The following is a 24,057-nucleotide window of genomic DNA, read 5'->3' as shown; positions in this document are numbered from 1 at the left end:
TCACCACCTGATCTTGCAGGGAGAGTCTCGGGGCCCCAGAAGCAGCGCTGGTGGCCCCGCTCACTTGCTGCTTTCTAAGATCCGCGCTGCTCCTGTCCTGTTTGCCTTGGTCATGCCTTTCAGTGCCCTAGCACAGTTCCCAAAGGAGAAGCTTGGGCTCCGGGGAACACAAACAGGCCTGGGAGGTGTCCAACTTCTCCCTTGCCCTGGGTGAGGGGACAATTGCTAGGCATTTCTGTGCTGGGATCTGGGATGTTTAGGGAGCACTCTGTTTTAATATTAATTTTACTGTCAACCTCGATCCTGAGTTTTCTCAGGGGTTAATGTCCCAACCACAGCTGAACCGACCACCTCTTCTTTTTATTTTTACGTTTTTTGGCCACGTTGCTTGTGGGATCTTTGTTCCCCAACCAGGAATCGATCTGGGGCCCCAGCGGTGGAAGTGCCAAGTCCTTAACCACCGGACCACCAGGGATTCTCCATTCCTTCTGTTTAGCCAATCCTGGGGCTGCAGGGCAGCGGTGAGCCGGACAGCAAGGGAACATGGCTTCCCTTGCCTTCCACCAAGTGGAGGACCGCAGACCGGCTCCCGTAGGGAGAGGCAAGTTTCTCCTGGCTGTGACAGCTCCAGGCTGTGAGAGCAACTGCCTGGCTGAGTCTGTCACCACCTCTCTGTGCCTGGTGAGGCCCAGGGACCACGGCTCAAGGCCGGGAGGTCTCCTCTCCTCTCGACACACTCTTACCTTTGAGTGAATGAATTTGGATGAGACACACCCCAAAGGCCAGTTTCTCTGGTTTGGGTCATTTCCCCCAGGTCCCCATGCAGCCCCAGGAGTGCAGGGCTGTCTGTCTGTTAGTGCCCTGTTCTTGCCCCGCTGCAGCTCTGCAGAGGGAGGGCGGCCCACTGCCTGCATCAGAACATCAGAATGCTCTCAGGCTCCCTGAGGTGGACAGAGAACAGTCCCGGGGGTTGGCATCACCCTGCCCTGTTCTTTCCAGGCCAGCCTGCTGTGGGGGGGCAGGGGCAGGTAGGAGCCTGGCCACGTGGCCGGTCGCTCTGGAGTGGCCGGGTCCAGCACAGGGTAGGCCCCCGGTGCCTGCTCCTGGCCCCCAGGTCCCTCCCTGTCCTGTGCGGGCACATCCCACTGGGCCCCTGGCCCCTGATAGAGGGCTCCTCCAAAGCTCAGTGCGTCATTTTCCCTGTATGTGTCATTTGTCACATTTATTGGCTGTCCCCACCCCCCAGGTCTTGTGGAGAGCGGCCCACATGGCTGGGTGTGGCTCCTGGCAGCCAGTGGACACGAGCTGTGCCCGTGGCGGGCGGGCCACAGACTAGCAGAGCTGGCTCAGCCGGAGCAGCAGCGCCAGGCAGGTGTAAAGCGCGCACACGCAGCCGCGGGCCCCTGGCTCCCAGCACACCTGGGGGGCGCCCACCTGGGGCTCCAAGCCACATGCCTCCAGTAGCGCCCAGGCGGGCGCCTCTGAGCCCCAGCTGTCGCCCAAGCGCTCAGGCGGCAGGGACACAGCCTGGTGCTCCTGCCACGGGCTGCTCTGCTCCACAAGGCTCTCCACCTGGCAGACAGGGTGGGAGCGGTCAGAGGGCCCAGCATCGGGCACCCACCCACGCCACCCCATCGCAGGGCACTGGGCCCCACACTGGCCCGCCCTTCCCCTACACCCAGGCCTTCTCACCAGCCGAAAGGTCCCCGACAGGGCCCCTGTCTCCAGCACCTCAGCTAGCAGCACGTGCTGGGCTTCACTCAGCGCTGCGGAGAGGCCTCGGGTGAGAGGGCTTCCAGGGGCCAGCCAGAGGGGCTCGCGTCCCTGCCTCTTCCCTGCCCCGCCCCGAGCATCTTACCTGCTAGCGCTTGCAGCAGGTAGAAGACGGGGCCTGCGAGCTCTGCTTCCAGCCGTCCAGAGGGCAACACCAGAGACTCGAGAATGGCGCCGACCAGGCCGTCCTGAGGCTCCACCTGCCTGCCACACAGGCCCTGCTCCAGCTGGAGGCACCCCAGGGGAGTGGGGGTGAGCAGGGTGGGTAGGCACCTGCTCCAGCTGGGGGCGCCCTGGGGAGCGGGGGTGAACAGGGCGGGACTGGCCCTGCCCCAGCTGGGGGGACCCGGGGGAGTGGGGGTGAGCAGGGCAGGACAGGTCCTGCTCCAGGTGGGGCGCCCGGGGGAGCGGGGGTGAGCAGGGCGGGACTGGCCCTGCCCCAGCTGGGGGCGCCCGGGGGAGTGGGGGTGAGCAGGGCGGGACAGGCCCTGCCCCAGCTCGGGGCACCTAGGGGAGTGGGGCTGAGCAGGGCGGGACAGGCCCTGCCCCAGCTGGGGGCGCCTAGGGGAGCGGGGGTGAGCAGGGTGGGCAGGCACCTGTTCCAGCTGGGGGCGCCCGGGGGAGTGGGGTTGAGCAGGGCGGGCTGGCACCTGCTCCAGCTGGGGGTGCCCGGGGGAGTGGGGGTGAGCAGGGCGGGCAGGCACCTGCTCCAGTGCCCCACCCAGCTCTCGGGCTACCACACCCCCTAACACCCGCAGCCCAGCTCACTCACCGACTCCTCCAGGGCTTGCAGAGCTGGCTCATCCCGTAACACCTGCCCCAGGCCACCCAGCAGCCGCCCACACAGCCCCTTGGACAAGCCCTGCAGGCCCACGGCCCAGGCCTCTGCCTCTGCCTGCAGGCCCTGGAAGTCGTCAGTGGTCGCCAGCTGGTGCTCCGTGGACCCATCTGTGGGGACAGGTCTGCAATTGCCCAGGTGCCCACGTGGCCCCAGGGAGCCCTGGTAAGGGAGGGAAGATGCTGGGGGCAAAAGGGGAGCAGGGGCCCCAGGGTGGCCCAGAAGGTACTGACCCGACCGGAACTGGAAATAGTCAGAGAGGGCCTTTATGGAGGCAAAGCTGAAGCACGAACGTGGATGGCCGTCTGCACTGCTGGAGGGCCTGCGGCCTGGGCAAGGCAGGGCTGGTCAGTGCTCGGGGCTGCGGCCCCAGCCAGAGAGGGCTGAGGCCTCCCCTGGGCCCTCACAGCTTGTCATCCCAGTCCTGGCAGCCTGGGGCAAGGAGCAAGGTCCAACCTGCCTGGTGCCATCCTGTCGCCATATTACCTGTGTGTGTGCGCGTTTGCACGAGCGCGTGCATGTGTTGCTCATGTGTCTGTGCGTGAGTGTGCGTGTGTGCGCGTGTATTGCATGTGTGTGCACACTTGTACACACAGTGTGCATGTTGCACGTGTGTATATGTGTGAGTGTGCATGTGTGTTTGCATGGGGGTGTGTGTGCGTTTGCACTAGTGTGCATGTGCGCGTGCACATGTGTGTGTGTGTGTGTGTCTCCCAGATGTGTTGTGCTGGGCTCTCCTTATCAGCCTGTCCCACTTCCCAGGTGCATGGGCCTTACCTGCCTGCAGTGACGGGAAGGTCCTTTGCTTCTTGTCTGGGAAGAGGAGGACGTCTGGAAGCCGGGAGGGGCAGAGATGGGGGAGGCAGGTTGGCAGAACACCTGGCCTCTCCCTGCTCCCTGTGCAGCCCCGCTTTGTGCCCTGACCTCCCACCTGCCTGAACAAGGGGCCCTCGGCCACCCCGGCCCAGAGTCATGTCACCATATGTCCCCAGCACTCCCAGGCAGCCAGTGATTCTTCCAGGCCTCCCTGCCTCTGTGATGGAGCCTGGGCCCCAGAAGTCACCCAGACCCCGGCTCACCCCAGTCAGAGCCAATAACCAGCTGGGCCGCCCGAAATGCGAGGGTGCTGCCCGAGGGGATGGTGACCATCTTCTTCCGGCTCAGGTGGCCCTCGCCTTTGCCCTGAGGGACGGATGTGGGCTCAGGACTGGGCTCTGGGTGGTGAGGCCAGGGGCAGTCAGGTGCTGGTGGCAGGGGTCTGCGTGGGGACACTGCCCTGCTGCCCCCCCCCGCTGTGCCCACTTGCAGGGCCCTTGCCGCTCACCTGCAAGCAGAGGGCTCCCGGAAGTGCGAACTGGCCGGAGCCCTCCTGCCTCTGCGTCCGGGTGACCTCCACCTCCTTCTGTGTCCGCACTGCCTCGGTCACTACAAACACATCGTCCCCCCGGCTCCGCAGCTGCTGCAGGGCTTTGGGTTCAGGCTGCCGCAGGCGCCTGTGGTGAGTGGACCAGTGGGAAGCTTGCAGGGTGAGCCTTGCCCTCCCCTCCCCCTGCCCCGGGATGCCCTTCCCTTCCCCGGACCTCAGTGTCTGCGGCCATGGATGGGGTGATGTGGATGCCCCGGCACGGGACCCCTTTTGCCCCATTCCCTGGGTGCTCCAGTGCCTATGGGCAGATGGGGGGCAGGAAGAAGGGACAGGGATGCCTGCGGGCCTCTGGAGGGGCCCACCCTGCGGCTGGCTGCTGACCTGTCTGCTGTCTCCCTCCACTCCCTGGGGTTCAGATCTCATGTCTGTGTGCTGAGCTAATGGTCCTCACCAGGGTCCCTGTGTGTGTTCCACCCCAGCCTCTTTGCAGCAGGGCTCAGTCTGACTCCTGGCCCCCCGACCTGCAGGACGCAGGCCCCCAGGACCTCGGCAGCCTCCTTCCCAGCCGCTGGTCCCCGCACGGCCCCTGACTCTGGGATGTCCCTCGCCCTGCACAGACACCCTGTGACTGATGTGGCCCCGAGGGCCTGACCAGGGTCAGCTGCTCAGGGTCAGGGGGTCTGCAGTCCTAGGGCTCACCTCTCGCGGTGCATGGCTTCCCAGGTGTTGGGGGCCACTCTCAGAGTGCACAGGTCCATCAAGGTGCTGGAGCTGCTGGACACCGCGGCCCCACCTGAGAGCCTGCCCTGTCCTGGGGCTGCCAGCTTCACGCTGCCCTGCAGCTGCCCATCCATCGCATCGTGGAGCTGGAAGGTGCCACCACACTCCAGGGCTGGAGCGAGAGTGCAGCTGAGGCCCCGCCTGCCAGCCGCTGCCTGTCCCACCTGGTGGAGGGGCCTCTGGAAAGCGCCTGCCCTCTGGAGACAGAGCCCAGGGGCCCGAGCTGGAGCCGGCTGGCCCACCCCCTGCCCACCCACAACTCGGACTCAGTGCTGGTTGGGTACCTGGCTCCGGTGCGTCAGGCTCCAGGATGTCCCTGATGGACAAGTTGACACACATGTAGCGCGGTCTCCAGAACCGTGAGCTCAAGGGTTTCCTGCTCAAAAGGCTGTAGGGCTGGAAGCTGGCGGAGCTCCACAGGCTGTCCACGGGGGTGAGCTCCTTGTGGTCCAGCTCCCGCACCACGCTCCTGACCACCTTCTCAAAGGCTGATGCCATGCTCCTGAGGAGGTCAGCTGGTCAGGCCTTCCACCCTCAGGGGTGGAAGAGGGCAGGGGAGGGGAAGATCGGAGAGGTAGCCGGTCGGGTGTCTCCTAGGTAGTCCTGCCTGGCCAGGCCTGGGATGCTTGCCTCCAAGTGCACCCTGTCACCCACTGTCCATCTCTGCAAGGGGCTCCGAGCTCCTCCAGGTTGGATGTCACTCGCAGCCCTCCGTGGGACTCGGGCTAGCCATGCACACCATCTGTCCTGTGACCAGAGTGCCCACAGGAAGCCCAAGAAAGCCCTGGGACTCAGCGCTTGTTGGGGAGGGGGCAGCCCTGGCCACCCACCAAGCCCTCCATCACTTTGCTACTTCAACAAGGCTTCAGGCTGCTCATGAAAAGCAGCCACTGAGGAAGGGCAGGGCAAGGCTAGGGCTCTGTTTGCCTTAGTAGCTGCCTTCCTGGCCAAGGTGTTCAGAGAGCAGGAATGAAGCAGAAGCCATTGCCTCCTGGGCAGTTGGTACGAAGGCCCAGGCAAGGCCCAGCCCAAGCATCCCCAGCCCCTAGGCCTGTCCTCTAGGGCTTCCTCAGTGCCCAGAGCTCCATGAGTAACTCGTCTGTCTTCAGGGGTCAGGAGCCATTGTGGGCCTGACTCAGGACCCAGGATGTCTGGGCTGCAGGAAGCCTCTAAGCCTTGGCGCTGGCCTGAGATCCCAGAGTGGGCCCAGGGGCACTTGGAGGTGCCTGCCTGGAACTAAGCCCAAATCAGTCAGACTTCTGAGGGAGCCCCCTTCCCTGAGGCCTGGGGTTTCCTCAGCTGATCTGGGATGCGGGGAGTCCTTGGGGGCTTGAGGAAGCCCAAGGAAGGTGACAGGACCTGGTCTCCACCCGGAGGCCCTGGCCTTCCCCACCCCCCAACCCCCAACCCACCTCCCAGGAGAAGCAAGGGCCCCACCCAGGAGCCAGGGCAGGCAGCCCCCTGTGGGGCGCAGGGGCCCAGGGAATGGGCGGGGGCAGCTCACCAGTGACCGTGACTGTCGCCTGTGCCCACAAAGCTGAAGCCAGGCTGCCCTGCAGGCCAGGATTGGAAGCCTCTGCCCTGGAGTTACCCAGCGCACACACAGCCTGAAGGTTCCCAGACCCAAAAGTGAAACCTCCGCGAGGCAGCTGGCGGCGCTGAGAGGAGCCGGAAATGCCCCTGGTGAGCCCGCCCCGCGGCCTGGCTAGGAGTGGGGGTGCAGGGGGCGGGGGTGGGGGGCGACTCTTGCCCCACCCCCCACAGCCTTCAAACGCACGGAGCTTCTTTGATCCTTCTCTCCTAAAACCCCGGGCCAGGACAAAGGGTCCGAAAAAACATTTCTTCAGGGAAAGTGTACAAATGGCCAGTGAACTCAGAAGAGGCTCAGGTCATTAGCATCAGGGAAATGCAAATCAAAGCAAGGTTAGGGGCTGCCTCACACCCACAGGTTAACTGTAATATAAAAGGGGGAGTAACAAGTGTGGGAGCAGAGCTGGAGGAGTCGGGCAGCACACAGCGCTGGGCTTGCAAAAGCGTGCAGGCGCCCGGGGAAAAGAGCCTGGCAGTTCCTCAAAAAGCTAAACAGAGAACTACCATAGGCTCGTCCATTCCATGGCTAGGTGTGCCTTCAAGAGAAGTGAAAACACGTTCATGCAGAAACCTGCACTTGAATGCTCTCACAACGTTATTCTTGACAGCCAAAATGCATTGCAAATGTCCACCCATGGAAAACGCCCACCCATGGAAGCACGAACAAACAAAACGTGGTCAACACACACAGTGGAGCGGTCGGTGTTCAGCCGCGCAGAGGACGTTCTGACACACGGCACAGCGTCGATGGACCTCACAGCGTTATGCCAGGAAGAAATCAGGCACGCAGGACAACAGTCTCAGGATCTGGGTGTATGAAATGAGAACAGGCAGATCTGCAGCGACAGAAAGCAGAGTTCTAGCTGCCAGGGGCGGGGGGTGTGACACTGTCTTTGGGGTGACGGGAATGCTCTCAGATCAGCTGTGCTGGTGTTGCCCGAGTCTGGATATGCTAAACCCCCAGAGTTTTACACTTTTAACGGGTGAACTGTATGGTTTGTGAATTATATCTCACATACCACAGCAACATTCAAAGCTGTTACTGTGAAAACCTGAAGCCAAGTGACGACATCCAGGCCCAGCACAGGCTCTCGATGTCCTTCCTTCCTGGGCTGTGTGTGGACCGTGTCTGGGGCAAGGCGCCCAGGAGCCCCACACCCCGCTTCTCCACTGCTCCACCGCCACATCCTGCCTCTAGGTCTCCTGACCCTCTGGAGCTCACGCCAGGGCCCCTGCCAGCTGGCTGGCCCGAGACTCAGACCACAGGCTCCACCGTGCACACTCACTTGCAGGGTGGCTGCGTGTCAGCACCCGGCACCGCGTGCTCCTGCAGATGAGGGTTCTGAAGTGGACTGGACAAGGGGCCCGCCAGGTAGACCTGCTGGCATCAGCCCCGATGCCAGTGCAGGGGTTGTGTGTTTTGGAACGTTGCAGCTGCAAATAAGTGGAAATGCTGATTCAAACAGAAAGGAAGCAATCTTGTGAAAGCAGAAGTTTGGAGCCACTGTGAACAGGCAGGCACCATCCATTGGAGGGGGTGGGGTGGGGAGCAGGGTGGCTTCAGTGCCTAATTGGGGTCTCTGAGGCCATTTCTCTCTCCACATCAGGGGACTAGAGTGCAGGCCAGCGAAGTCTGCTGGCTGAGGGCCTCTGGGGCAGTGGGTCCCCACCCAGCTCAGTGTGGGGCTCCCACATCCGACCCAGTTGCTGGAGCCCATTTGCCAATACAAGCAGGGCATCCTGCTGGTGGTGGCAGGATGCTCCAGGAGGCTGAGTGCGTGTCTGTGTTCCCGTGTGTAAGTAATGTAAGCATGGACGCACGTGTCCACAAGTATGGGTGTACGCGCGTGATGCAGGTCTGAGCACGAATGCGTGTGTGTTTGTACGGCTGTTTTGCATGTTTTGTGCTTGTACCTGGGTCTGTGTGTGTGCTCCTATGTGCAGTCCTGTATTCTGCATGGTGTGTGCTGGGCCCACCGGGCATTCTCCTGCTTCTCCCTGTTCCCACAGCAAAGCTTCTGGAAAGCTGTGCAGCCTCCTAGTGGCCCCTAACTTCCACCTCTCCAGCTGGTCGGGTTCCAGGCCAAGGGTGGGGGTAGTTTATTTTTCTAGAAGGCCATGGTAATGGGTGGGTGGTGTCACGGTGGCCATGGTAACGGGTGTGTGTGTGTGTCACGGTGGCCATGGTAACGGGGTGTGTGTGTCATGGTGGCCATGGTAACAGGGGTGTTGTGCTACACCGTGCCCCCCGCCTCAGGCAGTGACCTGGGGCTGAATGAACCATGGAAGGGTGTTGTTGCTGCATGTTCACGGGGAATCTTAGTTCCCTGACCTGATTAGGGACCATGGAACCAGTGCCCCTGCAGTGGAAGTGAGGAATCTTAACTGCTGGAGGGCCAGGGAAGTCCAGGGTTCAGTTCTTTAGCGACAGCCTACACAAGAGGCACTGGGCTGGTGAGTGATGGTGTCACTAGGCTCCGGAGGTCAGAGGTCAGCCTGAAAGGGCAGAAAGTGAATCCACTGGAGAAGAAGGAAGGTGGGAGGGGTTGGTCCTGTACCCTCCTCCCCCATCTCGGGCCTAGGGAGCCCCAGGAAGTCTGGAGCAGCATCAGGTGATATGGGGGTGCAGAGGCCTCCCTGGGCAAGCTCTGGGGTCCAGAGCCAGGGAGGACACCGTGCCTGATGGAGTACTGTGACCAGGGCCGGGAGGGGCTCTGGGCTGTATGCAGGGAGGCTGTGGCACCTCCGAGAGAGCTGGAAGGAAGCAGCTCACTGCAGCCGCAGGCCCCTGCCACTCAGGGTGGGGCGGGCACCCGGCCAGACCCTGCAGGGAGCTGGGCAGTGGGGGCCGGTCTCTGTCCTGGAAATGCCCAGCCCCTGGGAGGCACAGAGCAGGTCCTAAGATGGGGAGATAACCAGGACCGGCCGTCGGGAGGCATTGGCTGGGGCCCCCTCAGAGGAGATGGGGGGCGGGCTGAGGGAGGGTGGTATCCGGGCGGCGACAGCAGAGGCCGAACGGAGAGAGACAGGGAGACAGGCGGGTGACGGCGTGGGGTGAGGGGAGGGGCAGTGGTCCCGAGGAACCCACCCTTGGTCCCGCCCCACCGGGCCCACCCAGCCCCGGACCGTCCGGCTTCAGGGCGCGCCGGGTCAGGGTTGCGGGGCCTCAGCGCGGGACCGGTAGGGGCGTGGGGGGCGGCAGGCAGCGGCTCCACCCTGGGCCCTCCACCCTGTGACACGGGGCTTCCCGGGGCGCCGCGATGTCGGCCGCTGCCCCGCGCCTCCGGCTCTGGAACCCGCGCGGGCAGGCGGCGGCCCAGAGCGCCCTGTGCGCCTGCAAGCCGCTCAGCCCGGCGGGAACGAGCGCGGCGCAGCGGGGCCGAGGGGCTGCGGAGCGCACCTAAGTCCAGGGGTCCTTTCCTCCGGGTTGAGTCCCCGCGGGGCCTCCTCCCGCTCGCCGCCCCCGCCCCCCTTGCTGGCCTGGGCCCTCGGCGGTGGCTCGGACTGTCCAGCAGGCCTGCGGTCCACGCTCAGCCGATCGCTGTGCGACGGGGCGGCCTCGGGCCCAGGGGAGCTCCGGAGTCCGGAGGGGCGGAGGCCGCAGGAAGGCCAGGCAGAATCGGGAAAGGGTGCGGCGGGGTCAGCGGAGGCTCACAGCCGGTCTCCGGGCCGAGGTGGGTGACGCGCGGTTCCCGTCGCCCTGCCCGGCTCCGGCACTGCCCTCCCGGCCATAATGCCTGCCTGGCTCCCTGGATTTTCTGCCGGGAGGGGCTGGGGAAGCGGCACAGAGGCCCGCCCACCCCAAGTGACCCTGCAGGGGAAGGTGCTCTACTGCTCTGAGCCTCACTTCACTTTGCCCTAGCAGTCGTCGTCTCTGACCGCCGGCCTCCAGGCATCGCTTGGCTGGGACGGGGTGTCTTTTCCACCTGGCAGGGTCCCTGTCCGGGCTTGCCCAGGACTAGGGCATGTGGCACACTGTGGTGATGTCCAACCAACCATCCACCGTCTGTGGCCCGAGAGCCTCGTGGAAATGCTGCCATCTAGGAAACAAAAACCAGTCAACTTTTCTTCCCAAAGGATCTGGTTCTGAGGGTCATGCTTTGCAGCGAGGGTGTGGAGGGTGGAGTGGGGGTTAGTGGCTGGGATGGGGGGACCCAAAGAGACCTCAATGGTTAATCTCTTCTACAGTTACTTCCCGATCCTCCCCACTGGGACAGAAGGCAAGGGGACATCCATGGGATAGTGGTCCCAGCCAGTCAACACCTGTTCCTATGAGGGCCTGTGGTTAGTCCCTCAGTTGTGTCCGACACTGTGATTCCATGGACTGTAACCTGCCAGACTCCTCTGCCCATGGTTCTCCAGGCAAGGATACTGAAGTGGGTTGCCATTTCCTTCTCCAGGGGATCTTCCTGACCCAGAGACTGAACCCAGGTCTCCTGCATTGCAGGTGGATTCTTTACCACCTGAGTCGCCAGAGAAGCCTTATAATGGGCTATAAACACACTCAGTATTTTTGTCCCATGTAAGGAGCTCAGCACTTAATTTTTAAACTTTTTAAGTATAGTTGATTTACAATGTTATGTTAGTTTCTGGTGTACAGCAAAGTGATTCCTATATATATACATTTCATATTATTTTCCATTATGGTTTATTATAAGAAATTGAATACAGTTTCTTATTGAATATAAGAAATTGAATATACAAAATAATCTATACTAGTTTGTATCTGCTAATCTCAAACTCCTAATTTATCCCTCCTCCAGCACCTGATATTTTTGTTCAGAAGGCCTTGTGTTTCCTTATTTCCTTTGGGAGGACTCCGAAAACTGAAATTCCTCAAGAGGTGTTCAGAGTCTTGGCACATATTTTAAACTGCCCTTCAGAAAGGCTATGCGAACATCCTAAGAAACTGAACGGTGAAGCCTCTTCCCTTTCACCCCCAGACACTGAGAGCAGATTATTTTTTCAAGACTATTTAAATCTTTGCCAGCTTGATGGGCATCAAGTGTTTTAAGTGTAACTGTCAAGATCAGTTTTAGCCAGATAATTGTGACAGCATTTACATCCTAGTTTCACAACTCCAGGAGACAAATCCACAAACCTCACCTCCTCTTGGCAAGGGGCTGCGTTCTCCCCTCTGCCACTCTTGGACTGAAGTCCAGGGGCAGAGAGCATGTTGCGCACAGTAGACAATAGGATCAATGCCAGACCAATGAATCCATCACTTTGTACTAATACATCACCCCAAAACTTAGTGAGGTAAACATCCACTGGTTTGGTTAAAATTATGTGAAAGTTGCTGTTGTGTCTGAGTCTTTGCCACCCCATGGACTATATACAGTCCATGGAATTCTCTAGGCCAGAATACTGGAGTAGGTAGCCTTTCCCTTCTCCAAGGGATCTTCCCAACCCAGGGGTCGAACCCAGGTCTCCTGCATTGCAGGCAGATTCCTTTCACCAGCTGAGCTACCAGGGAAGCCCAAAATTATGAGGTGCCCTAAATTATGACATTTAGGCTTATCTCTGCTCCACATGGCATCACCTGGGTTTATCAAGTTTGTGGCTAGCTAGTAACTGATGGCAGACAGCAGGCTGTCATGTGAGTCAGTGGTATTAAGTGGGCACGTGCTGCCCGTCCTCCTGCAGGCCAGTCCTGGCACATTCAGGAGGTGATGGCTGCAGGATTCTCAAAAGCCAAGACAGCACAAGCCCAAAGAAGTGCTTTTCACAATCCCTGGTGGGAAATTCCATTTCATTCTCTGGGAACTCCCATACCCTGCTCTCAGTTTTGCCAAGGCCTAAGGGTCTCACACAGTGTTCAGCATGACCCATGGCTTACCCTGTCTCACAGCCTGAGTGCAGGGGCCATTCTTTTGCCTGGTACTCCCAGCCTGGAGGGTGCTCACTGCTGCGTGTTAAGTAGAGTAACACTAACACCTTGGGTGCGGGCTCAGGCGCTGACCTAGGAGGCAGGCTGGGGGCTGCATCCTCACCTGCAGGAGACACAGTGCATGTGACCCCTTGCATCACTGTTAGCATGTTTTACCTCTACCTACATTACAAACCCACCACACGTTTTTATTATTTTTGCTGTAACTATCTTTTGGATAAAATAAAAAAATTTTTAAAAAGTTATTAATACTGTTTCCTGTTCTTTCTACATAAAGATCTGCTTCCACATTGTATCATTCCCCTTCAGTTAGAATTTCCTTTAACGTTTCCTATCGTTCAGGTCTGCTGCAGACACACTGTGTCCGCTTTTTATTATTATGGTAAAATGTATACTAACAGCAGCAGCAATTGATGCTTTTGAATTGTGGTGTTGAAGACTCTTCAGAGTTCCTTGCACTGCAAGCTTATCAAATCAGTCAACCCTAAAGGAAATCAACCTTGAATATTCACTGAAAGGACTTATGCTGAAGCTGTAATACTTTAGCCACCTGATGGCGGCGAAGAGTTGACTCACTGGAAAAGATTCTGATGCTGGGAAAGATTGAAGGCAGGAGGAGAAGGGGATGACAGATGAGATGGTTGGATGACATCACCAACTCAACAGACATGAATTTGAGCACACTCTGGGAGATACTGCAGGATGGGAAGCCTGGCATGCTGCAACCCATGGGGTCCTAGTTTCGACACAACTTAGTGATTGAACAACAAAATAGATACGGTATATAAGTTGTCATGCAATTATTTTTAAAATTTATTTTTATTTATTTGGCTGCGCCAGGTCTTGGTTGTAGCATGTGGGATCTTTAGTTGTGGCACACAGGATCTAGTTCCCTGATCGGAGACTGCAGCCGGGCACTGTGTGTCGGAAGCTTGGAGTCTCAGGCACTGGCCCATCAGGGGAGTCTTCATATACTCATTTTGAAGTGTCCAATTTGGTAGATTAAGTAGATTCATAACGTTGCGCAACCATCACCCCTATATGTTTCCAAAACTTTCTCATCACTGCAGACATAAACTCTCTAGTCAAAAAGCATTAATTTCCTGTCTCTCCTCCCCTCAACCCTCCCTAACCTCTGATGCACTTTGTTTCTACAAATGTGCCTATTCAAGATGTCATGCAAGTGAGATCTTGCCATATTTGTCCTTCTGTGGCTGGCTTTTTTCATTTAATGTTTTTGAGATTCATGTACGCTGTATCACGGACCAGTCCTACATTCCTTTCATGACTAAACCCTATTCCATCGTACAGATACACACAGCTTATCCATTCACCCTCATGGGCACTTGGGCTATTTCTACATTTTGTTATGGCAAATAGTGCTTCGGGAGATCAGTCCTGGGTGTTCACTGGAAGGACTGATGCTAAAGCTGAAACTCCAATACTGTGGTCACCTCATGCGAAGAGCTGACTCACTGGAAAAGCCTCTGATGCTGGGAGGGATTAGGGGCACGAGGAGGAGGGGACGACAGAGAATGAGATGGCTGGATGGCATCTCCGGCTCTGTGAACATGAGTTTGAGTGAACTCCGGGAGTTGGTGATGGACAGGGAGGCCTGGCGTGCTGTGATTCATGGGGTCGCAAAGAGTCGGACACGACTGAGCGACTGAACTGAACTGAACGTTGGCGCACGAGTATGTTCGAGTTCCTGTTCTTCTTCAGGGTATATACCCCGAAGTATTTGACTGCTGGGTCAAAGCGTCTATTTTTAACTTTCTGAGGAAACATTAGTTTTCCATGTCATTTTACACCCCCCAGCTGTATACAGGGATGTACACACCTGTTTTCATATTTGTTTCTACCGGAACGGCACAGTCTTTCCCGCTTTCAGAGGTTTAACGCGTCCCTGTAGTGCCTCTCCGATCCCGGACGTCCCTTCCCCTGTCCCGGGCCGCCCAGCAACAGAGCCGCACGGGTCCTCGCTGCGCCGGCTCACTCCCGCAGAGCCCCCAGAGCCTAGCTCGAAGCGGAAGGACCTGCGCCGTGGATAGCGTGGAGTCCCCGGCTCTGCCCCTCACCCCGGGCCCACAGGCAACGAACGCTCTCGGCGAAGAACCCGGGCAGAACTCCTCAGGGCGCGGACCCCCGCCGCAGCGTCCCTTCCGCAGGAGCCGAGAGGGGACTTCCCGGCGCTCCATAGTGACGTAACCTCCGCCCCCAGCATTGCGCGTACGTGACCCCGCCCCTCCAGGCGCAGCCAGGGCGTGGGCGCACGTCTCCCGAGGCCCCACTTCCGGCCGGCCGTCGCCCGGGACGGGCCGCAGTGCGCAGTCGCGGTGCCTCCCAGCGCTCCGCCCCGCCCGCGGTAAAACGGTCGCCCGGCGATGACGTCGCGGGGGCCTGGCCGGGCGTCGCGGACTCCGGAGATGGAGGAAAAGGAGCAATTACGGCGGCAGATCCGCCTCCTACAGGGTGGGTCGCGCTGGGCCCGGGTCGCGCGTCCCCTTCCTCTCCCTCGCTTCACAGCGGGCCCCTGCCCGTCTCCCCGAAGGGGGCCGCTCCCGCCCGCGGGCCGGAGGCCGGGTCCGGTCTGTGGGGAGGTGGGTGGGGTCGGGCCGGGTCCTGGGGACCAGGAGGGGGCGTTCCCGGCCGGCCCAGCTCAGGCCCGCTCGGGTTTCCGCGGCGGGTGCGGGCGTTACCGGCTCTGCGGCCGCTGGCGGCGGGGCTGCCGGTTAGTAACCGGCGGGAAGCGACCCTCCCCGCCGCCGCGGGCATGCGCGGCCTCGGCGCCCCCGGCGCGCTCCCTCGCTCGGGGCTAGGGGTGTGTATTTCTTCCCCGGACGCCCGGTTCTGACGCCTTTGTTCCTCCTTACAGCCACATTCTCCTTGATATTCCTGGCCCAGAATCCCCGGCCTTCAGGTTTTTCCAGACTTTTCCATTTTTAGACCTAAGACGGCATGTTATTATTGTTCAGTCGTTAAGTTTTGTCTGACCCTTTTGCGACCTCAGTGACCAGAGCCCGGGGCTGCCCCATACATACCTCATGCGGTGAAGAACCCGCCTGCGGTGCAGGAGGCACAGGAGACGCTGGTTCGATCCCTGGGTGGGGAAGATCCCCTGGAGGAGGGCATGGCAACCCACTCCTGTATTCTTGCCTGGAGAAACCCATGGACAGAGGAGCCTGGCGGGCTGTGGTCAATGAGTCGGACACTACTGAAGCGACTGTGCACATGTGGACTGTAGTCTGCCAGGGCTTTGAGGGAAATGGGCTGCCGTTTCCTTCTCCAGGGGATCTTCCCAACCCAGGAATTGAATCTCTCTCTCTTGTGTCTCTTGCATTGGCAGATGGATTCTTTACCAGTGAGTTATGAGAGATGGCTTGCTGTATTTTTTTAAAAGCCACTTCCTGGCCCTGCATCATACCTTCCCTGAGGTGTCACCAGCTCTGGATGTGACTCTCTTTGGGCCTGGGGGTGGGACATATGGTGGGGGAGTGCTGTAACTAGAGGGCTTGTTGGCTGAGTTGTGACAGCTTGGGTGGTTCCAGCTGAGGCCTGTGTCTGCCTACACAGCTGTGCTATCCAGGGGCTTCTTTGGAAAGGCACCTGGTGGTCCCCTGCACTGGAACTCCAAATGTTAGGCCTCTTCTCTTGTGGGAGAATGATGTGACATTCTTGTCACATGTGGAGTACCCAGGGTGTCAGTTATCTTATTCTCGCTGTTGTGTGTACCAGGCAGGGAGGTCATGAAGATGCAGCCCTGCCCCCTTTGTATTTGTGGGCAAGCCAGAGGACTTCCATGTCTCTCTTGAGGTGCTGCAGCATGGACCTTGCTGGTCTCTTCTTGCTGGGTGACACTTCACCTCAGAGGATTGTGAACCCAGCATAACATCCCTGGTGAATAGGGAATATTATGCCACAGGGGTGCATTTTAAGGATAAGCAGCCAGAATAAGATTGAAGTAGAACTCATGGGAAAGATTGGCCTAGGGGATTTAGGCTGACTGTCAGTGGTTCTCAGGCCTTGGGGCTGCCCCTCCTGTACTGGGACTGGTCCAGTGGGGTCTACAGGGTGTCTAGTCAGCTGATGCCCCTCCAGGGGATTCTCCCTGATTTTCCTCACCCTCTGGTTGACAGAGTCTATGCTTCTGCCTCCTCAGGTCTGATTGATGACTACAAAAGCCTCCATGGCAGTGCCTCTGCCCCGGGTACCTCCGCCACCCTGGGCACCTCCACCACTTCCCAGTGGCAGCCGCCCACTTACAACAGCAGCAGGACCTTCAGTGCTCGCTACCCTCGTCCAAGCCGGAGGGGCTTCTCTCCGAACCATGGGCCTGCGTGGCGCAAGAAATACTCCCTCGTGAATCGGCCTGTGGGCTCCTCAGACCCACCCGGTGATGGTGCTGCGCAGCCGCCACTCAGGACCGGGGGTAGCCAGGGTCCTGAACCGCAGCAGTACGTCCTGGAGAGGCAGGTGCAGCTCAGTGCGGACCAGAACATGGTCGTCAAGATCAAACCACCGTCCAAGCCAGGCTCTGCCAGCACTGCGGGGGTCCTGCGGACCTCCTTGGAAGAATACGAGGACCCCCCCTGGAATGACCACAAGCCTCAGAAAGGTGAGGGTGAGTCCTCTAGTGGGCAGCGGCAGCCCTTGAGGCAAGGAAGAGCCAAGGGGAGCTGCAGCGCGGAGGACCCCCTTCTGGTCTGCCAGAAGGAGCCTGGCAAGCCCCGGGTGGTGACGTCAGCGAGCAGCGTGAACGAGAGCCCCTTGGAGCCCCGGCGGACGGTCAGTGAGAGCGCAGTTGCAGTCAAGGCTCGCCTCCTGCCCCCCAGCCTGCCCCAGCGAGGCGGCACGGCCCTAGGCCGGAAGGCGGGCTCGCACTCTGCGGCCAGCTGTGTTACACAGCTCTGTGGGGACGGGAGCGTGAACACCAGCCTTTCAGGTCCATCTGCCGCCTCTGGCCTGGCTGTAGGCCCAGCTAGACCTGCTGTTGGACCCAGGCAGACCAGGGAGCCCTCGATGCTGGTGTCCTGTCGAACCAACAAGTTCAGGAAAAACAACTACAAGTGGGTGGCTGCCTCGGCGAAGAGTCCTCGGGCTTCTCGACGGGCCCTCAGTCCCAGGGCAGCGGCAGAGAATGTGTGCAAGGTCCCCTTTGCTGCAACGGAACGAACAGAGAAGCTGCAGCTCAGAGCCGACCCAGACACCAAGCCCAGGAGGTCTGCCGTGTCCTCCGTGCCTGGGGCCTCCCCCAGCAAGTACAAGTGGAAGGCCTCTAGCCCCTCGGCCTCCTCGGCCTCCTCCTTCCGTTGGCAGTCAGAGGTTGGCAGCAAGGACCGTGCCTCCCAGCTCTCCCCCGTCCCATCTAGGTCCCCCCCAGCGGACAGACGGGCAGTGGAACCCAGCAGCTTGCAGCCTGTCTTCAGTGAGACCCCTCTCTCGGCTTACAAAGTGAAGAGCCGCACCAAAATCATCCGGAGGCGGGGCAGTGCCAGGTGCGGGTCCCTGCCCACCCCAGGTCTTGTCTGGGCAGGGGGTGGGAGGCAGGGAGGAAGCATGACCCCTGATGGGGCCTGAGGACGCAGCTCTGCCTGTGGTGCATCAGCATGTCCAGCAGGAATGAGGCTGCAGTTACCGCTGTCCTTTTCAGTTAATGGGGAGGGGACAGGCGGAGGTGGCGCCAGCAAGCCCTCCCTTTCCCTTGTTGGCGAGAGGCCAGAGGCTGCTGGGGTGGCTTCCGTTCTGGGCCCGTGGGATGGTGGATGGACAGCTTTGTTCCCAGGCCAGGAGCAGGGTCTCTGCAGGAGAAAGGTAACCGGGTGATAGTGACTCACTCCCTCACTGAAGGCACGTCAGCTTACCCGCCCTCTACCCACTTGGGTCCAGAGGAGGCTGGAAGATGGCACGGTGGCCCAGGGCTACTGGGTTAGGGACTTAATTGTGGAGGCTGCCAGATGCCTCTGCCATCAGGCGTGGTGACACATGCCATCTGCCAGGGAGTCCCACCCCAGAGGTCCTTCCCACTGCTGACTTTGATCTCGGGCCCTGCTCTTCTGGATAGGCGCCATCGTGGACCACTTGGCCTCTGCCCTCTCCTCTCCTCGCCTTATCTCTCTAGTGGCCTCTGTGTCAGCGAGTGTGGAGAGGGGAGCCATGAGGCTGGTGGCAGCTCCTCCTTGGGACAACGCCTGCCTCTGCTTCTTCCCCAGTTCCACGTGGGGGCTCATCTCATCTGGCCGGGGAGGTGGAGGAGGTGATTGTGGAAACACCTGGTGGGGGTCAAGGGCTGTGCTCCTTCGTCCTCCACCTGCCCTGGCTCTGGGGTCCTCCAGGGCTGCGGCTGGGAGCCGGATGGGGTGGGGTGGTGGTGGGGATGGACGGGCAGGGAGCTGCTAAGGTTAATAAGGTGGGAAAGCGAAGTTGGGGGACCAGACCCCGCTGGGGCTTGGCTGTCTGCCAGGGCTGATCCCTTGGTTCTGGGGTCTGGGTGGGCGAGGCAGGGAGGGTGCCTGCTTGAGCTACCTGCTCTGTCTCTGCAGCCTTCCTGGGGACAAGAAGAGCAGCCCCCCACCTGCTGCCATGGCTAAGAGTCAGTTCAGCCTGCGGCGGAAGCAGGCCCTCTGTGGAAAGAGCAGCCCCGTTACAAAGAAGATGCCCAAGGGGCTGATGCCGGTCACCAAGACCCGGCTGTGCTGCCTGCCTCCCGGCCACGCCTACCTCCCCTCCAAGGAAGGTATGCTGGGAAGAGGGGCTCCCTGGGCCTGCACTGGCTCTGCTCCCGTCTGGGACCCACGGTCCTATCCACCTTGTGCTGTCAGGCCCTGGCCCAAGAGCTGCTCGGCCTGGTGGGCAGTGGGCGGCCCGGGCTGTGGTGCTGTGCACTGCACTCGGGGCCGGGGAGAGGCTGCCAGGCGGGCACGTGAGGCTTCTTCAGCACATCCCTCCATGCCTGCATGGCACCGTCGTCTTGGCAGAGGTGGGAAGGGGATGAGAGGGCAACAAGCAGGCAGCCCTGAAGGGGGTGGCGGCTTGGCTGGTGCCGCCCAGGGCCCCTCCGTCCTGTCCTCGCTGCCCTCCCTGCGGGCTGCTGCCTCCTCTTCTCAAGGCCTGAGTGGGCCTGGGAGGGGTCGCTCTGCCCTCTCAGTGAGTCCCTGGCACCTCCCCCCCGCCGCTGTGGTGATGGCATTGCTGTGGGGGGCTGGTCCTGGGTGTCTCCTTGGAGCAGCTGGGGGTTCCCCACAGACGCACCAGGGATCTGGTCCTGGGCACTGCCGCCGGGGCTTGTGCTCCAGGGACTGTGCCGCCTTGGTGCTCAGGGCCCAGCTGGGGTCTGGGACCGTGTGCAGCACCTGCACAGAGCCGGCCAGAGAGCATGGGCCCTGGGGGCCGCGCGGGGCGGAGAGGGCACCAGCCTCCCTCCCACCCAGTCTCCTTTGGCTGCACGTCCATGGGTCCCGGCAAACGTGGATTTCACCCTTGTGGCAGCAGAGGGAGCCTGTCAGTGGCCCTTGGGCTGCGAGGCGGCTGGGTTGGGGGTTGGACCTTGGCTCGGGACTGACTGGAGAGAATGAGTGGAGGACCCTAGTGTTTCATGAGGCTGACAGGGCTTGGGGAGCCTGCAGGGAGCCTGAGGCCAGCTGGGGCCTCTTGGGGCAGCCAGGAGAGGAGCCGGGTGCTATCTGGAGGCTGGGCGTCTGCGGCGCCGCGGGGCCCCTGTCCAGGCATTCTTGGTCTCGGTGCTGTCTCTGTCGGCAGAGAACCTGCAGGCGGAGCTGTCCCCACAGGTGTGGCGCCGCGAGGCGATGGTGCTCAGGGCCGGGAGTGGGAGGCGGGCCGCCCCGGAGCTGGGTGTCCCGGAGCCCTGAGGCGGGGGTGTTCCCTCCTGCCCTTCAGGGGCCTGCATGCAAGCCGGCCAGGTGCTGAGGCGTTTCCATAGTAACTGGCTTCGAACAGGGGGTGGGCATGTCCAGGAGGGATCCTGCATGGAGGTGGTAGGAGGGGGCCGGGGGAGGGTGTCCCAGCAGGGCCGTGTGCTCCTGACAGCAGAGCCCTTGGGGGAGCGGGTGGGGTCTGCCAGGCGCTGGGCTCCTGTGGAAGCCAGTGTGTGTGTGGAGCAGCTGCTGGGCAGGCGTTGAGGGCAGCACGATCGCGGCAGACAGGGCCCTGGGCCTCATGGCAGCCTTCCTGCTGCCCGGGGTGCTGAGTCCTGATGCAAGGACTGACGCTGGCCTCAACTGTGTCCCTGCCAGCCCTCTGCTGCCCCTGCCCCACAGAGCCTGGGCCATGGGCCGACGGGTCCGAGGCAAACGGTTGCCATCCCATGTCCGGGGCCCCTGTGGAAGGAGCACTATGCAGTTGAAGAGGTCATCCCGTGTCTTGGGCTGGGAGCACTCTCCAGGTGGGGGGAGAGGTTAGCACTGCGGACTGTCCGCACAGTCGTGGGGGCCCTCCCTGCTTCAGGTTGGAGGGCTCTGGTGGCTTGGGGGTTGGGGTGAGGGCTGCCCCAGGCCCGGGAACAGCCTGGCTGCGGCCATGCTGTAGGCGCCACGGGCCGAGGTGCTGCTGGGGAGCTAGAGAGCGGGACAGGCCCGTGGGCGGCGTCCCAGGGCTATGGGCTGGAGATGCTCTAGGATGCTCAGCTGGTTGTAGGGTGGACAGGGTGAGGGGCTGCCAGGCCACGATGGGGAGGCGCCTGTGTCTTCTCTGGAGCTGAACCTGCACTTGGGAACCGCGTGGTCTGTTTTAGGCCTCAGGCAGAGTGGGGTGCAGGCTGTGGACGGTGAAGGCTGTTCCTGTTGGCAGGGTGCTCTGCTGCTCGGAGGGAGGGGGAGCAAGGCCGTGGGCACCACAGGGTGTGGGGTGCGGACCGCGGCGCCTTGTGCTCTCTCCACTCGGAGGGGGACAGATCAGCTTGCGCCCTGCAGGGGAGATGGAGGGGAGCTGGGAAGAGGCTCCTCTTGGGGGGCTTGGAGAAGGCTTCCACTCGCTCGGCCACCCTTCCCTGCCACGTGTCCTCCATCCCTCAACCTTCCACGCGCCGCACCTCTGTGCTGGGCTGTGCGCTGGCTCCCGTGGTCCGTGTGTGTCGGTGGACGGTGGACGCATAAAGCTCCTCGGCTGCTTGTAAATAGGTCGAAAAACTGCTTTCAGGCGGCAGAAGCACTCTGCGGAAAAGGAAACTGGTAGTGGTGTTTCAGGAGCTAAGGGGGGTGGGGGGCAGCTTTAGCCACGCAGGCAGTCTGGGGCATCTCTGAGAAGCCCCCTCTGAGCCCTGAAACCACCTATGGGAGGAGAGGCGAGAGCGAGGGTACGCACCTGTGCAGGCGAGGTCACGGCGGGGCTGAGCTCCGCTCGTCTGGGAGTGGAGACCCGTCCTACGCGGCGTCCCGGAGGGCGGGAGAGGCTCAGGCCAGAGGCAAGTGGGCCTGGAGGGTGGGAAGGGGTTCTGGACCGCAGTAAGGAAAAGGGGCCCTGTTGGGAAGCCGCTGATGGATGGTGGAGGCGCAGGGGTCTTATGGAAGCATGCTTGGGGACGCGAAGCGGCTGTGACTGGGCCTGAGGAGTGACCGGGGCTGGAGGCGCAGGGTGGGCCTGCGGGTGAAGCTTGACCTTCAGGCCCAGGGCTGGGGTCTTTACCCCCAGACTTGGTGGCAGGGAGCTTGTGGGAGAGGCTTGTGTGGAGACCGGGCAGGGGTGAGGACTCGGTTGGGGCAGGGGTGAGGACTGGGGGGGGGCAGGGGTGGGGGCAGGGGTGAGGACTGGGTATGAAGGCAGGGGTGAGGACTGAGTTGAGGGCAGGGGTTTGGACTAGGGTGGGGGGCAGCATTTCCCCGGCTCCTGCAGCCCCATCCTGCAAGGCCTGCCCGGCTCCCAGCCCCTCCTGGCTCCCTCTCTTTCAGCTCTGTGCTGGACTGGGGCTTTTATCTAATGTGGGTGCTTGGAGTGAGCAGGTGCGCCCCTCCTGGCCCCCTTGGTGGGCCTGAACAGCTGTGTGTGTGTCCGAGTGTACACATCGCTGCAGGGGCAGCCCTTTCATCTGCTTGTTTGAGGCTTCTCTGCTGTTTCACCACCAGACCTTAGTGCCAGGTGCAGCCCTCCTCTCTGAGCCGGTCACCCTGCCGGCTGCGGGCTCCTGCACTGCCCAGGCCCGGAGGGCTGAGGAACAGGAGGGAGAGCCCTGGGGGCCCCTCCAGGCCTGCTGTGCATCCCGGCGGCCAGAAGAGGGCGCGCTTGCCCCTCTTATTCCTTCTCCACCTTTTTCTGGTAATTGATTGCCTAATTTCCTCTTTATGTGAAAGAAAGCAGATATCAAGTAATTTGCAGCAATAACCTGCTAATGCTGGGCCAGTATCGAAACTCCCCTGTTCATTTCAAGTGGCAGATAAAACACTAATACATAATTATCCTTGCAAATTGGATTGTTTTAAATAACCAAAAGGCTGCGGCCAGGAGAAAGCGATCCCATCTCCCTTGAGTTACTACTGCAGTGTAATTGCCGCGTTCAATCAATTTCCCTGGCATTAGAAATTCCATCACAATCAACATTAAGCTTTATTCATTGTGATGGCTAAGAGCCGGGCCATTTCTCCTCTTTTTCTTAACTGGCAAAATTAATCAGGGAAAAGATTTTAAACATTTACCCGTGCGAAAGAGGTCAGCTCTGCCACTATATTGCTCAGCAGATAAGGGGGCTAATAAAAAGAAAATTGAATTACTAATGATCACCAGGAACAGAGTATATAAAACCTGGCAATCGCCGGCTCAGGAAAAGGGAGAATCAATTTTCTTGGGACAAGGTGCGCTCATTTTTTATTTTGGTGCGTATTATCAGCAATTTAATTTGAGAGCGCATAAACAGGAGGAAACAGTTAGGGAATAATGAGCCCGGAGGTGTAAAGTGCCGCAGGATATATGCTGTACACAATTTATTTGGCACAACAGATAATCGCTTTAATTGAATTCAAAACTGCATTGTTCAGCAGGCGCGTGGACACTGCGCCTGGGGACTGAGCTGGAGGTTCAGCCTGACTCTGCCTCTTTCTTTCCCTTCCCTGCCTCTTCCCTGCTTTTCTGGCTGCGGTCTGACCCTCCCCCTCCCCCTGACCCTCCCCATAGTCCCTGGGCCTAGAGTCTGACTCTGGCTGGGGGAGGGGCAGGTGGTCCCTGGGGGTCACCATGTGACAGCCCCCCATGCTCCCTGGGGAGTACCTGCACATTGGTTGCCAGAGACCTCAGTTGATCTACCTCCGAGCAGACAGACGCCAGAGAAGGCTGCAGAGAAGAGAGCCTTTAGTAGAGAGCTTCTAGGGAGAGTGCTGAGGGTGGGTGCTCTCCAGTGCCTGGGGCCTCAGGGCCCGCTCTGGGGTTCCCCTCCCCACCACCCTGGGCCCAGCACTGTGACTCAGGTGCCCTGAGGCGACAGGCTCCATGTGTACTGCAGACCATGACTCCCTGTGTGCAGAGAGGGTGCAGCGGGCGCCACAGGAACCCCGTACTGCGCTTGCCACTTGGCTCCAGGCTGGCTTCCTGCCCCCGTCCTGCAAGGGGGCTTCCTGGGAGCAGCGAGTGTTTGCTTCTTGGGCCAAGGAAAAAACTGCAGGCGACTGCATGGGCAGTGGCGTCCTCATCTCCCGGGGCTTGCTGGGGCCGGGGCCTCCTCCGCCTCACTTGCCCAGGACAGTGGGCCTACGGCCACAGCCCCCACCACTCGCCCACCTGTCCGGAGCCCCGGATGCGCAGATGGCGACGGGGCTGTGCGCGCGGGCTGTGTTTGACAGGAAGGGCCCAGTTTCCTGGGGGAGCCAGGTGTGGGTCTGAGGG

At 60.6% G+C, this 24,057-nt stretch overlaps 2 protein-coding genes across 8 annotated transcripts in view; one reads left to right on the top strand and one right to left on the bottom strand.

Annotated features, from left to right (window-relative positions):
• Positions 1-1,203: 1,203 nt before the first annotated feature.
• GSDMD (gasdermin D) lies at positions 1,204-9,136 on the bottom strand. Of its 6 annotated transcripts, XM_088844497.1 has the most exons (12): positions 8,680-9,136; positions 7,634-7,781; positions 7,035-7,154; positions 5,042-5,259; positions 4,677-4,869; positions 3,936-4,104; positions 3,691-3,793; positions 3,389-3,442; positions 2,845-2,940; positions 2,546-2,721; positions 1,859-2,000; positions 1,204-1,766 (listed from the first exon to the last, which is right to left on the bottom strand). In XM_088844497.1, the coding sequence occupies exons 4-12, from the start codon at positions 5,253-5,255 to the stop codon at positions 1,333-1,335; spliced, it is 1,581 nt and encodes a 526-aa protein (XP_088700623.1). In that variant the 5' UTR covers positions 5,256-5,259; positions 7,035-7,154; positions 7,634-7,781; positions 8,680-9,136; the 3' UTR covers positions 1,204-1,332. The 6 variants fall into 6 exon arrangements, with proteins under 6 accessions (XP_088700623.1, XP_055288261.1, XP_055288257.1 ...); XM_055432286.2 differs by lacking the exons at positions 7,035-7,154; positions 7,634-7,781; positions 8,680-9,136 and adding an exon at positions 6,262-6,412 and having other exon boundaries at positions 1,204-1,572; positions 1,693-1,766; positions 1,859-1,973; XM_055432282.2 differs by lacking the exons at positions 7,035-7,154; positions 7,634-7,781; positions 8,680-9,136 and adding an exon at positions 6,262-6,411 and having other exon boundaries at positions 1,204-1,572; positions 1,693-1,766.
• A 5,445-nt stretch (positions 9,137-14,581) lies between these two features.
• Positions 14,582-24,057, top strand: part of ZC3H3 (zinc finger CCCH-type containing 3) — a 62,827-nt gene continuing 53,351 nt past the window's right edge. The window contains exons 1-4 of one of the 2 annotated variants that reach the window (XM_088844555.1): positions 14,582-14,709; positions 16,397-17,732; positions 18,356-18,490; positions 18,777-18,970. In XM_088844555.1, the coding sequence (XP_088700681.1) occupies positions 14,622-14,709; positions 16,397-17,732; positions 18,356-18,490; positions 18,777-18,970 (1,753 nt within the window). In that variant the 5' untranslated portion in view covers positions 14,582-14,621. The remainder of the gene's footprint in view (positions 14,710-16,396; positions 17,733-18,355; positions 18,491-18,776; positions 18,971-24,057) is intronic. The other variant, XM_055432185.2, reaches the window with a different exon arrangement.

This window comes from Moschus berezovskii, chromosome 16, assembly GCF_049115385.1.
Source record: "Moschus berezovskii isolate FMDL1 chromosome 16, NW_MosBer_1.0, whole genome shotgun sequence".
In the NCBI taxonomy this organism is placed as follows: domain Eukaryota; kingdom Metazoa; phylum Chordata; class Mammalia; order Artiodactyla; family Moschidae; genus Moschus; species Moschus berezovskii.
The sequence above is the reverse complement of the archived record's forward strand: the minus strand, read 5'-3'. Positions and strand labels throughout refer to the sequence as shown.